Source organism: Chenopodium album, chromosome 21 (genome assembly GCF_948465745.1).
Source record: "Chenopodium album chromosome 21, dcCheAlbu1.1, whole genome shotgun sequence".
NCBI classification, from domain to species: Eukaryota; Viridiplantae; Streptophyta; class Magnoliopsida; order Caryophyllales; family Amaranthaceae; genus Chenopodium; species Chenopodium album.
In genome coordinates this window covers 3,249,980-3,263,400 of record NC_137854.1, presented here as the reverse complement: position 1 = coordinate 3,263,400, position 13,421 = coordinate 3,249,980, and the positions used below count along the sequence as shown (strand labels likewise).

At 34.7% G+C, this 13,421-nt stretch overlaps 3 protein-coding genes across 3 annotated transcripts; 1 reads left to right on the top strand and 2 right to left on the bottom strand.

Annotated features, from left to right (window-relative positions):
- Nucleotides 1–65: 65 nt before the first annotated feature.
- LOC145601693 (BTB/POZ domain-containing protein DOT3-like) lies at nucleotides 66–4,599 on the bottom strand. The gene is made up of 6 exons (XM_081657752.1): nucleotides 4,231–4,599; nucleotides 3,945–4,014; nucleotides 2,325–3,214; nucleotides 1,660–1,921; nucleotides 1,450–1,578; nucleotides 66–863 (listed from the first exon to the last, which is right to left on the bottom strand). Exons 1-6 carry the CDS (start codon nucleotides 4,356–4,358, stop codon nucleotides 495–497), a joined length of 1,848 nt encoding a protein of 615 aa, XP_081513878.1. The 5' UTR covers nucleotides 4,359–4,599; the 3' UTR covers nucleotides 66–494.
- A 2,248-nt stretch (nucleotides 4,600–6,847) lies between these two features.
- On the top strand, nucleotides 6,848–10,362 carry LOC145601071 (ras-related protein RABH1e). The gene is made up of 6 exons (XM_081656994.1): nucleotides 6,848–6,990; nucleotides 8,262–8,332; nucleotides 8,661–8,749; nucleotides 9,049–9,160; nucleotides 9,432–9,522; nucleotides 9,825–10,362. Exons 1-6 carry the CDS (start codon nucleotides 6,874–6,876, stop codon nucleotides 9,966–9,968), a joined length of 624 nt encoding a protein of 207 aa, XP_081513120.1. The 5' UTR covers nucleotides 6,848–6,873; the 3' UTR covers nucleotides 9,969–10,362.
- A 129-nt stretch (nucleotides 10,363–10,491) lies between these two features.
- On the bottom strand, nucleotides 10,492–12,991 carry LOC145601072 (uncharacterized). The gene is made up of 5 exons (XM_081656995.1): nucleotides 12,832–12,991; nucleotides 11,868–12,113; nucleotides 11,658–11,754; nucleotides 11,209–11,317; nucleotides 10,492–10,752 (listed from the first exon to the last, which is right to left on the bottom strand). The coding sequence occupies exons 1-5, from the start codon at nucleotides 12,853–12,855 to the stop codon at nucleotides 10,674–10,676; spliced, it is 555 nt and encodes a 184-aa protein (XP_081513121.1). The 5' UTR covers nucleotides 12,856–12,991; the 3' UTR covers nucleotides 10,492–10,673.
- Nucleotides 12,992–13,421: the final 430 nt, after the last annotated feature.

Below are 13,421 nucleotides of genomic sequence, written 5' to 3'. Positions count from 1 at the left end.
ATCCAAACCCATTTTCATATTTTAGAAAAATTAAACACGAAGTAATAAGCTTAATGTGTAAATGACAATGAATGTGGTGATTTTTGTGATATTAAAAGGAAATTCTCGTCATTGACATGGGGTTGAGATGTTTATTGTGAAACGTATGACTGAAACTAATGTAATAGGCATGCTAGATATTACATATTGTCACCATTTTTTTATAAAATTTTAAATTTGTATTCAAGATATCGTTAGACATTAGTGCTCCATCATCTGCTTGGCACTAAAATCTTGTGCTCAATCTCTTCATTGTCTTATTGTTTTGGCTCACTTACAAGATCACACGTAAATTGTTCTTTCCCTTCTTGGAGATAATATACTTTTGTAGTATGAACGCTTGGGCTGTAGGGCTGTAATTGATGTGGAGAAGACTTTTTGGTGATTACTATGACGATGAGAACATAATTTTTCTGGTGACATTTTTGATGTTCTGGCTTCACGTAGATAATTTCTCAGTGAATGGATTGTCTTCTCCCAATATTAGGTGTGCTTCTCGCTTGGTTGGATATTTCTTGTTCTCCAATACCTTCCATGGACTTTTCTGTAAAAAGAGATAGATTCTTTATTTTCTTCCATCGAAATATCCAGCCTGAGTTGCTCCGTTGCTTGTTGATTTGCTTTATATATTCTTGTTGGAGCTCAGAGTAGTCTCTCTGCAGTTCTGTCATCCTATCTTTTACTATCTCAAGCTCAGTCCTAAGAGTCGTCATCTCTTTCTTCGTAGTTGACCAGCTTTCATCATTTTCACGATCATTGCCATCAGTTGTTTGTTCCTTGTTTTCCATAGCTGCTCTCATCTTCACTTGCTCTGAGAACAGAACCTGTTGAATATTTGGATAGAAATTTAATTACGTTTAAGATTCTTCATGTCTATTATCCTGAGCTTCCTACAACTTTATATAGTTTTTAAATTAGAATTATGTATTGAGCACTAGTTTATAAAATTTTCCTCATACAATTGCCAATGCTTTGAAATTGGAAGCTGTTGCTTCTTATCTCTCCCTTTGGAGCTTGCACTCATGTTTATCTGTTTTTCATTATATAGTGTAAAGCTTTGATTTATGCAAAGACTTAAGTGGATTCCCTCTCTCTCTCTCATAGAGCTTGCACTCATGTTTATCTGTTCTTCATTATATAGTGTAAAGCTTTGTTTTATGCAAAGACTTAAGTGGATTCCTCTCTCTCTCTCTCTCTCAAAAAATGAAATAGATAGGAAGCACGTATTGCCCCTGAGTTGAGAAACATCATCTAGAGATCTTTCTGGCTAATGGTAACATATGAGAGGGGCTATTCATATGCTGCATAAGGGCTAAGTTGTGTGTAGTTTGTTGCTTATAGGTAGGATTTATACTTTGACTTTGATGTGTGAAAGATAAGACTAGCTGCTTCGAAATCCAAAGGTAGTACCTGTATAACAGTTTTCAAGGGCAGTCGATCATTCTGTGCCACATGCATGCAAGCATCAAGTGACAGCTTCTGACAATTCATTATCCTGCACAGCCTTCTACGCTCTTGCTCCGTTAGTGAAGGGTGGCTCTGATCCAGTGAATTTATAAGTAAACTTTATAAATTGCTTCTCATTGAAGTTGGCATAGAAGTAGTGGCTGGAATGCTTACCTTTAGATAGGTGTCAATTGATCTATATAGACCGTCATGACATAGTCTAGCATTTGCTGGCAATGCTTCTGCCAGAACTTGGAACTTCGAGATGGTGAGATTGGGGTCTGTTGCAATTTCAGCTAAATAGTTGTCTAGAAGCTTACTGACTTCTAGTTCTTCAGTCCTCTGCTGCTGTTGTTGTTGCTGTTCGTGCATCAGGAAGTATTCCACTATTCGCTGCACAGTGTCTATGTTGTGTATTGTCTTTTCCTCTGGTGAACTGTGCAGAACACTGGTATGGTTAGTTTAAGGAAAATTGTTGAACCACCATATTACTTTTCCATATAACCTAGTTTCTGGCAATATTCTGACTTGTACTGTCTGTGTTATTGACGAAAATAAGATTTCTTAGTTCTTACATCAAATCATAAACTCATATTCCAATCTGACAATCGAGTATTTTTGGCTTTTCAAGTCATAATATGGGCATTTCAAGTCTTAATTCTATCAATTATGATTTGAGCTAAGACTTGACATCTAAGAGTAATCTAGGTGCCTAAATGAAGGTTAAATTATGGATTTTTTTTGCTAATTGTCTAAGATGATAGGTTATTCCCCATAGATTAAAATTTTCTAATCTTGAGAGAAGGTGATTCTAAGATAAAGTATGGCCTTGAACTTACTTTATTAGCTTCCCTCGATCTTTGTTATGATATCTTGGAATTAGGAGGTCTTGGGCATCGGCATCTTGCAAGACTGACCCTACTCTCTTTTCAAGCTCTGAGATTAAAGCTGGTGTTGCAGAGTATATCATAGCCATATTCAGCATCCATAACAAGAACTTACAGGAAACAGCTTCTTTCTGAGGTGGCAATATACTGATGATGCTTTCGATAATCATCTTTTGCTCCTTATTTTGGCTGATGTCACCTTCTTGGTTCATCCCACTTATAATACTGAAATGCCGCTCACTTTTTGCATACCAATGCCGTCCTTTCCCTTCTACATTCCCATCCATGCTTGGCAACCATTTTTCTGCATAATGCTTGATACATGAGCCTATGATATCTGGTTTAGTACCTTTGGATTTCAATGCAGCTATTATTCTGCCAAAGTGGTCAATCCGCAAGGTTGCTATGTCATCAAACCACCAAGCCTCATCATCAATTAACTCACTCTTGTCTTGAAAAGCTTTCCACGAAATTGAATCACAACATCTTCTTACAATCTGGAGGTTTTCTGCCCAGGGAGATAGTTTCTCACAAGCTTTGAGAACTATAACCGAGTCTCTCCATGAAGCTAGTACTATGAATGTTAGAAAAGCTTCTGTCTTGGATATTAGATTTCCATCTTCAAATTCCTCTGTCATTTCTAGATATTCTGATGCACATCTCAAAGGGGCCACATTGTTGGGGCATAGATCTATGGGAAGGCCATAACAGAATTTTGCTACTTCTTCAAAAGTTGCTGGTCCTCCTGGAAAGTTGTCAAGTTTGATGTTGTGCTCTAAACTTGAACTTGTGGGCTGAAATTCTACCCGACCTATGTAGCCACTCTTTGTAAGTAGTGCATACTGTATCAAGAGAAAACTGTTAAAAGTGATAGATGATTTGATTAATATCAAAATCAGAAGTGTATTAGGAGATTATGTATATCTAATGGAACCTCTGGGATTGGGATAGTGCTGCTATTTTTCTTGATTGAAAATCTAATCTGAACATACACCATCGTCTAACCTTTTCTACTCTGCTCCCCTAGAACCCCTAACCTAAGTGTCATACCAAGTCACAGGCTTTTGTGTCTTGAGGTTGTGTTAACTGTCCCTCCAGATTGATCAGATGCTTTTTTCGTAGCTTTACTTAGTGCTGGTAAATTTTGATGTTATTCATATTTTAACTTCATTAGTACGTTAATATGATTTTAGTGAAGTTGCTAATAACTTGCATGTTGAATAATATCTATGCTTTTGTTCCCCTTTGATCTTAGCCTATTAGGTCAGCTTTAGAAACTGCTGTCATCATACTATCTTCACAGTTGTACCATAAACTTGTAGAGATGCATAAAATTACTGGCTGAGATCCCCCCTCTTTTCCCCCCCAAAGATACCCAAAATGAAGAAGGTTTAAAACTCTCAGCTTTATACATTGCCAACAATTTCATAGGTGCACTCTTAAAGCTCAAAATGGGAATTGGAGATATTAATACAGAGCCTATAAGAAAATTTGGGGATTTCATAGCTATTGTGAATCAATTTATTTTGGTTAATATATAAAATTTTGGTTTCTCCAAACATGTTTAGTTACCTTATGCACGTGAAAGGTGTTTTCCTCGATTTGAATTGATAAATCAGTTGGGATATCAGAAGTCACGAACCTGCATGTAACAAAAAAAGTTGCACTAGTTGGAGGGAGTCAATAATGTAATAGGAAAAAATGGTATATGTGGAAGAAAATTGACCGGGGGGTGGGGTGAGGTGAGGCCGTGAGGGGTGGGGGTGTTGCTCTGTGAAATGTGAGAAATATTTCTCTTGTAATCGTTGTAGGAATTCACCAGATACTACAAGTAAAGGAAACAAATTATTGTCTTTACCATGAATTACCGTTCTTCTCAAAAGTGTAATCTACATTGTTGATTCTGGTGGGAAGTATGATTTGATCTGCGTCATTGCTGCCATTCTCCTGGCCTTTTTCTTCAGCTACAGGTACTGGCCTCTTCATGGTTACCTTTTCACAATGGAGGTTTAAGACTATGAGGAATTTTTTTCTGGTCTTATTGAACGAAATTCAGGGGTGGGATAGGATTGCAGTAAATGTATGACTGATGAGTTTGTGGTTTTTTGATGAGAAGACAACTTGAGGGTAGTTGAATGACTCGTATCTGTAACAGATTTTGGATCACGATCAGACAGTAACAGAAAACTTGAATATTCTTTGGGTTTTGAGGTATTGTCAGTATTGGATTTGAGGTTATACGACAATCAACATGATACTTACAACACATAATGTTGTTTAGAACATCTGTTGCTGCACACCACACAATTTACAGTTCCAACAGAAGGTTATGCTGTGGCTCACAAGTCACATAGAAGCTGCATTAATAGTAGAGAATGTTGCATGGGGTTGTTGGTTGACAATAGGATAATGCTGTCTCTACTAAATTTGCTATCAAAGGTTCAAATTTCATTTTTGTCATAAACTTGCATTTATTGATTAATATGGTCCATAGTGAGTCATACATCACCTGACCAGCTTTGGTTTGCTGTAAAATGGATTCTTATTCTTTTGAGTTCGGTGTCTTCAAAGACACCAGAAGAAGGTTTCTAATGTTATTGATATGGGGGCGTTTCTTATGCTGTGATTGTGATTGTGAATGTGACATTGTGACTAAATGAAGCATGGTATTGAGCGGAGTGTTGTTGCAGAGAATGGTTACAGCAGTTACAAGTTGGAGTAGATTGTAAATTTGTTATTAGGGCTTATTGGGCATGTAGGAAATTACTGCTGTAATCACCAAAAAATTTGAAATTTTGGTTAAATTTTACTGCGCTTACAGTAGGTAGATGTCTTGAAGGTCAAATTTTACTGCGCTTACCGTAGGTGGATGTCTTGAAGGTGTGTGCATGTGCAAGAACGCATATAATAGGGAGCTACTTTTGCATTTCCCTTTGTGTAGAAATCACTCGATCTGATTTTCCAGTATTAGTAAAAGCTTCCGGTTTTTTTAAGCATTGTGTTTACATATATGCTTTATCATACTTAATTATGCACATGGAACTAAGTTTACTATTCTATCTCGTAGCCAAGCTTCTTGCTTGTACATATTTGGATTAGAAGTGATTATAATTTACGAGTCGGAGCGAACCCAGAAATAAAACTCTGCCTTGATTTGCCTGAGGTCGGAATAAGTCTGCACAAGTTTAGTAAGATTGGGCCAAAGACTTGTAAAAGTGAAATGATAGTAATACAAGATCATAGCATAAAATTTAATTTTATGAGCTTATTTGCAATATTTGTGTTCCTGACCTTAAAGGAAAGTATGTACAATGCATATAGGCTTGTTTAACCCAAGGTCTAATTATAATGCTAATTGTCAAGTACTCTGCCGTGAAGGTGTGCATGGTCACATTGCTTAGGACGTTCCTTCTTAAATACTCCTAACTTGTAATTTTACAATTATTCACAAGCTAATTATGTTACTTCACGTCCAAGAATTTGTATTAAATGATACGGTATATGCATTCCTAATTGATTTTTACAATTACTCATAAGCTAACTTTGTTACTTTGTACTCAAGATTTTGTACCAAATTAAATGATTCATAATTTCCTAATTGTGCCAAGTTTGCTTTTGTTTGAGCTGCTTTAGTCATGCCAAGGAAGCTTTTACCCAAGTTCAGTCTTAACTTTCTTACTGGTCAAGATGGACTAGTTAATTTAATTACAATGATCTTGCATTCTCTCATATAATCTTTAAATGATAAGTTATGACCTCTATTAACCTCTAACAAAGATTTGGCATTGCTTTGAATAATACTTCATACTACTTTAAAAGAAAGAGGAATCATGTCCAACCTAAAACAAGATGAAAAGACTTATAACGTATCAATTCGTTCTTAAATTAAAGATGACAATAAACTATGTAATCATACAAATCAACATTGACTTTTGGTCAAATTCTAGCTTCTTTTTGTCAAGCTTGACTATTGGTTTAAAAAAATTTTAGTTGACACGTTTCTTTAATCACGTTTGCCAATGTCCAACTTCAACCATTCCAATCTTTAAAAATCAATAAGCAAAAATTAAGAAAAGTTGGTATTTAAAAATACATATCGTGACGAATCTAACATGATCCCACGTAACTATATTTTTCATTACGTATAAAGCACAAAACATGTCTAAGGAAAATGTGTGAATAGTGTTAAAGTCGAAACGTGTCAACTAAAAAACGGAGGTAGTACTATTTAATTTCCCTTATTACTCGAGGATGATAAAGGCGGTCAAAATTTGCAAATAGAAGTAAATGCCGTCCGTTGGCGGTTTCTTCTCGCACGCTGTATGTATAAATTTCAATTTCCCCGTTGAAACCAACCTTGATATGCACACCGCGTCCATCCTTTTTCCCTCTCTCTCAACCATTTTTGGCAGATTCAGATCTACCATCCACCTCTCAGAGAGAGAGAGAGAGAGAGAGAAACAAATTGAAATTGAATCCCTAGCTTTGCTTCGATTCATCAATGGCGGTCGTCTCACCGTTAGCCAAATACAAACTCGTCTTCTTAGGCGATCAATCTGTCGGCAAAACCAGCATCATTACTCGCTTTATGTACGACAAATTCGATACCACTTACCAGGTTTCCCTCTCTTTTCATTTTTTCGTGATCATCATGATTTCATTTTGTTGCAATTTCTATTGCATTTTGATTGTAATGTGTTAGATTATTGTTGTATTGAAAATTGCGGTTAATTATTTTATTTACGTTGGATTTAGGTTTTTCGTCTTTAATTTTTTAATTTCCATGTGAATATGTGATCAATGTAAATTGAGATTGATGCATGCTGGAATGGTAGCTGAATTTGAGTTGTGAATTTGTTGGAATTGATAATAGTTTGTCTAATTGTTCTCAAATGATAATATGATATGATTATATGCCTAATTTTGCTGTTTGTTTTTATTGAATTGTGTATTTGTGCCTAACTTACCCTGTTTCACGTTATGATTACAAAATTTTCATTAATTAAGATACAATTGCAATTTTATGATAATATGGAGCAGAATTATAATTTATCAAGAGAATTGTCATTCCGCAATCAAGTGCGTGGTTCTGTAATTTGTTGACTGATCATAGAATCAGAGGCATGAGTCTAGGTAGGAGTTTTTAAGGTGACTTTAGTTTTAAGTAGGATCATTCCCAACCTTAGTTTCAGGTAGGATTAAATCTGTAAGGATCATCCAGTTTCAGGTATGATTCAGATATCGGTCATCAAAATTAAAATTTTAAACTCGTAATTATGTATAATTGGTAATTTGGTATATTGCACCAACAAACAACTTGTAGCTTTAAAGTCAAATAAGGACGTCTTTGATGAAACCAAGATGCATACTACCGAGTTCTATATTTCAAAAACCATCCGTGGGTGGCATGACTTATGCTAAATGATAGTTTGCACTTCATGGCCAACAATATAATTGTAGATTGCCATGATATTTTATGAATGATATCAGCCAAATTGTCATAGGAGACATGTTCAACTTCCTGTAATAAAATTTGGACTTTCCTTGTCAATTTTGTATGCTTTACTTATACAGTATTTTTTTTCTCATTCTAGAGTTGGACCGTTTAATATATAGAATATATACTCAATATTTAATGAACAAGTTCAGAATTGGAATTTAGTGACATCCTATTATCCTACGAGGCTACGAGTATAAAGTAATACTCTAAAAGAATTTTGGCCATCCAACAGGTTACATAATTATGAAATCATGCTGGTATAGCCGTATGTGCAACTCTTATGCTTTGGTATTGTTTATTGTGTATTTGATGTATATTGAAATCTAGGAAATACATGTGTTTTGACTTATTAAATTATTTTTTTTTTAATATTGTCAACTTAATGGCAGGCTACTATTGGGATTGACTTCTTGTCGAAAACCATGTATCTTGAAGACCGAACAGTGCGCTTGCAGCTCTGGTATGATACTGTAACAAACAAATTCATTGCTTATACTGATAATGTGTATTCATGTTAAAGCTATAACTAACAAATTTATACTGATAATGTATATTCATGTTAAAGCAGTAACAAACAAAAGTATTTTGATAATGTTAATTCATGTTAAAGCAGTAACAAACAAATTTCTTAAGAACCCTGAGCTCATTGCTTATACTAGCAGAAAAATACATATCCAGATTTCTCATCTCATAACGATATATTGATTTACCAATATAATTTGTTGTCTTGAAGACATGATTTATACGATTCTATCCCATATTCTGAACCTTCTAACTGCCAATTCCAGGGATACTGCTGGACAGGAAAGATTTCGGAGTCTTATTCCCAGTTACATCAGAGATTCTTCAGTTGCTGTTATTGTCTATGATGTTTCTAGTAAGTGCTTTGTATGCTAATGACTTCAAACTTGATCATTTTTACATGTTAATTTCTTAGGGCACATGAAAAGTTTACCTATCATGTAATTTGTCTGACTGAAGCTCTTACATTTCTACAATTCCTTAATGCACGCGTACATGGGTGAAACTATGTGCTAGTAATGTACTTCTATCAGTTCTACGATGATTGTTTTAGGAATGTTTCCGCTGAAACCTGCTTGTTACTGAACCTAAGTTACAGAGTATTATCTTTGGTTATTTGTTGATAATAAACTTGTAGCCAATTTCTTCATGCAGATAGGCAATCATTTCTCAGCACTACAAAGTGGATTGATGAAGTACGGACAGAACGTGGCAGTGATGTGATTATTGTCCTAGTTGGAAATAAAACTGATTTGGTTGATAAAAGGTGGGGATTTTGTTCGCTTTTGTGTATACTCTTTGCTATGATCCATGTTCTCTCTTTTATTTGTTAATCCACCATTGATTATTTGAAAAATGCTATACACAAAAGTTCTCCTTGCCATCAGGCAGAGGGGAGATCCAGAATTCTATATTTTCCCAGGTATCAATGAATCATAGGATCTCTTTTTACTAATATCAAGATAAGGCCAGGGTCTGGTTGCATAGCATTTTAAAGTGTTTATGCTAGAATGTTTTGACATTGAAGATTTGAACAGGCAAGTCTCTATAGAGGAAGGAGATAACAAGGCTCGCGATGCTGGGGTAATTTTCCTGGAGACCAGTGCAAAAGCAGGATTCAATATAAAGGTATGTTAATTACTAAGTCAGAGTCTACTTGATAGTCTAGGATATCCCGAAAAAAGGGGTTATCTTTTCTTATGTAGAATAATTTATTTATGACTTAAGTAGCAAAGATGCACAACTTAAATGTAAGTGATTGGAAGAGAATACAATTGATTTAACTATCAAAAAGTATAAGTTATATATCTCAACTATAAGGACAGATGAAATGTTTCCTTTCTATGTACTTCGTATCACAGTAGAAATCTACATCCATGATGAGCATTGGAATTTTCACATAACTAATGCATTGACTAAACATGTCACAGCCTTTATTCCGTAAGATTGCCTCATCCTTGCCAGGGATGGAAACCCTGTCATCCACCAAACAAGAGGATATGGTTGATGTGAATTTGAAACCTAACAGTAGTTCATCCCAATCAGAACAACAGGGAGGTGGTTGCGCTTGTTAATTTGTAACAGATCAAGAATTTGTGAAGTAAAAGAAGCTGTTCATATACAAGGAAAAGAGGAGGTAAACATAAAGGGCCAAGCTCGACAATTAAGGGTCTGAGTTCGTTGCACCAGGCCCCATTTCATGTCCTATATACTTATCAACTTGTTCTACACTTAAAAGGTACATTTTGTAAAAGGTTTGGCTTTGACTTTTTATGGCCAGCCGTTCATTTTGCCCACTTTTTGTAAACATTATAGCTTCCTTTTTTTCATAGTTTCAATTACACCGATTCATTTATTGGACTATGTATTTTGTTGTTTTGTTTCGAGGATTTCTTGTAAATGTAGGCTTTGAGATTGTTAAGAAACCACTCCAGTTAGAGAAATAACACTACATATTTTCGCTTTCAATCCATATTTCGTAGCTCCTAAAGATCTATAGGTTGTATTTCTGTGCTCTATATAGACTGTCAAACTGATTAGATGTTGGATATTCAATTCATGAGTTATGCCATCAACTTGTGGAACGTTTGAACGACATAACGAAAGGAAACTGCAGGTCTGCAGCAAACACTAAACTCGGTATATGTACACAGGAAAATTTGAGATAATGCCCAAGCAAGAGTAGATACAAATACCACAGAGCAATAATCTCCAAATAGATCTAGGAACATAAGATAATTTAAAATTAAAAAAAAAAAAAAAAAAAAAACTGCTGTCACTTAGCCATGAATGTAGCCTTCACTGACTTGTCTAACTCGGAGTGTTAGAAAAATCAAGACTATTGTCCCCATACTCGACCTGGAAAAAACATGGAAACCCACTTCAGTAAATCATCATTAGATATATGGTATTTGGTCAAGTGTAAGATAGTTTAAGGTTATAAACTTGAAATGGTAAACATATTTATAAATTATTATACTTGTATGAGATATACCTTTTAGTTAGATCAGATCAAATAGTAGATATTATTCAATTCTTGCAGAATATATAATTGTTCAAAAAGTGAAAAGATAGCAGATCAAGATGCTCATTTATCTATTTATATTCTTTCTTTTCCCTTTTTTTATCTCTCTTTTCTGTTATTTTTAATGGGAGGTGTTTGTCAATAGAACAAAATGCTTTAGGCTTCATTATCATATCATACTGTATGTTGGTGCCAGACTGCCAGCAGAAACATGTGAAGTAACCGCACTCTAATTTAAGACTGTAATAATAAGCAATGTATCAAGGGTAGAGTAAGAGCTTGGAGCTTACAGAATGGAGAACAGGAGGACAATACGCCGTGAATCAAATAAACCTGGACGTTTATACTTTCTCCATCGGTTATGAGTAGCATCGTGTGCCTTCTCCGTAGGTTGCCTGTCTGTCGAAAATAAGCAAGAAGAAGAGTTAGCTCATGTTTAATTAACCCCTAGATAGACATGCTTAATACACCAAAGCTGTGCAAAAGAAAACAAGTTCCTGAATAGTGGCATCTAAGCTTTATCTGCCTTTACAAAACTCATCCACTCCATACAAGAGAAGTACAAAAACCCACTAATTTACATTTATCTATATCTACAGGACTACAACTTATAATTAATGGGATCATCAAAGCTTATTTCGAAGCATTAGCAATCATCAAAAGAGCACAAATAGTGGGGAGTCAAGCTGAAATACCAACAAATCTTATCTTTATGACAAAGCTAAGATGTGGGTTTTACCTTTGGCATTGAACTTGAGCAACATGAGGATGTGGTTCATTAAAGGCAGTATGGATTCTCCTCCTGTCTGTAAGCTGTTCTGTCTCCTTAGCGGTTTCTGAAAAACAAGACAAAATACAGGATAGTTAGCCTTTACGAAAGGCCGAAAACAATGCCAATATCTATCCACACACGAATGGCTGTGAAACAATTCAACTGTGGAATACTTACAGTCAATGAAATCTCAGTTTTGATACTCCCACAAGTCTCTTGGTCGATTTTCGAAACATCGTTAACACCCTTTTCAATATCAACTGTAACTAAGCAAGAAGGAAACAAGTCTGAATTCTTATCATCAACAGGTTTGTGGCATATCAATGAAGCATCTACACATGTCTGACTATCTGATTGCAACCCACATTGTGTGTTTGCATTGCCTTGCTCATCATCACTCCGCACCAAAATTCGACAAAAATCCTGTGATTCAATCCAATAATCAATCTCAAAAGCTCCTCCATAGTATTAAAATTCCGAGTCTAAATTATAATCCCTCCGTCTCTAAATGTTGTTTCTTAATTGGAATTCTACGACTGTTCTAATCGATATTTATGAATTTTAACAGCTCAATTTCACCCAATCAATACTGCTCAATTAAATGAATCATTAAATTAAATTTTCAAAAAAGTAAAAAGAAAAATTGATTGCTAGTTGTCAGAAATTCAGCGTTGACATTTTCAGCAATTTGTAACTCCAACCACCCAACTCAAAAAAAAAAAAAAAGCTGTTAAACAAGTTGAAATTCATAACACAAATGTCACAATCATCGAGCACTCCGCCTCCATAAACTAATGAATTGTCTAAAATACACTTAATTCTTTATACTTCGTAATTAATCCCGGAAAATGCATGCTTCATAAATCTTAAACATTCAATTTTTAACAGGAAATTAACAAAGTAATTCTAAAAAAGGCTAAAATTCAGCTTTACATAACAAAATTCAAACATGATATGATCATAAAATTGATGCTCATGATTATACATCAAAATGTACCATGCACAAATACAATTTTACACACCCAAATTAAGTTTTTTTTTTTTTTCAATTGAACCTCTCTCAATTAAAAAAAAAAATCAACTCCTTGTAAAAAAAAAATGAACAAAATTGATATTATGAAAATGTATTGAGAAATGTGACCTGGTCGGCGGAAGCAGTCGCCATTGAAGGAGGAGGAGAGAGAAAAGGTGAAATTGAGAAAGAAAGAAGGAAATGGAGGAGAGAGAAGATGGAATGGTGTAAAAAAATGAAGTGAATGTTACTTTGGGATTCTTAAAAACACCAACTTCTCTGAAAAAATGAAGTGAAGTGCAGCTTATAATAACTTAAACAAGAGTAGCAGAAAGGCTCCTGATCACGATGTTGATGATCACGACAAACATTTTCTCTGATTCTCTTTCTTTTTATACAGTATAAAAAAAATATATTATTATTTATTGTTATCAAGTGGGTGTGTTGTATGACCATGACCGTATTTAGCATGTCATTTGTGAAATTAGAAATATTAATTACTTGGTAATGTACAAATTCAACTGCAACTTGTCTTCTTCCATTTTAGATTTGATGCTTCAATTTTAATTTTTTCTACTCCCTTGTCCCTTCGTTGTAGACTTGTAGGTTTTGTTACTTTTGTACATCGATGATTGACATGCTTTTATTACCGTGATTTTTTTTTTTTTAAATACATCATTAAATACTGTATATGGATAGTCAAAATTTACAATAAAAGT

Coding starts and splice junctions, on each gene's coding strand:
- LOC145601693 (XM_081657752.1), bottom strand. CDS start 4,358: ATGAAGAGGCCAGTACCTGTAGCTGAAGAAAAAGGCCAGGAGAATGGC. Junction 4,015..4,230: donor GAGAAGAACGGTAATTCATG/GTAAAGACAATA, acceptor TGTTACATGCAG/GTTCGTGACTTCTGATATCC. Junction 1,922..2,324: donor GATCGAGGGAAGCTAATAAA/GTAAGTTCAAGG, acceptor TGTTCTGCACAG/TTCACCAGAGGAAAAGACAA.
- LOC145601071 (XM_081656994.1), top strand. CDS start 6,874: ATGGCGGTCGTCTCACCGTTAGCCAAATACAAACTCGTCTTCTTAGGC. Junction 6,991..8,261: donor AATTCGATACCACTTACCAG/GTTTCCCTCTCT, acceptor ACTTAATGGCAG/GCTACTATTGGGATTGACTT. Junction 9,161..9,431: donor ACTGATTTGGTTGATAAAAG/GTGGGGATTTTG, acceptor AGATTTGAACAG/GCAAGTCTCTATAGAGGAAG.
- LOC145601072 (XM_081656995.1), bottom strand. CDS start 12,855: ATGGCGACTGCTTCCGCCGACCAG. Junction 11,755..11,867: donor AAACTGAGATTTCATTGACT/GTAAGTATTCCA, acceptor CTTGTTTTTCAG/AAACCGCTAAGGAGACAGAA. Junction 11,318..11,657: donor GCTCAAGTTCAATGCCAAAG/GTAAAACCCACA, acceptor TATTTTCGACAG/ACAGGCAACCTACGGAGAAG.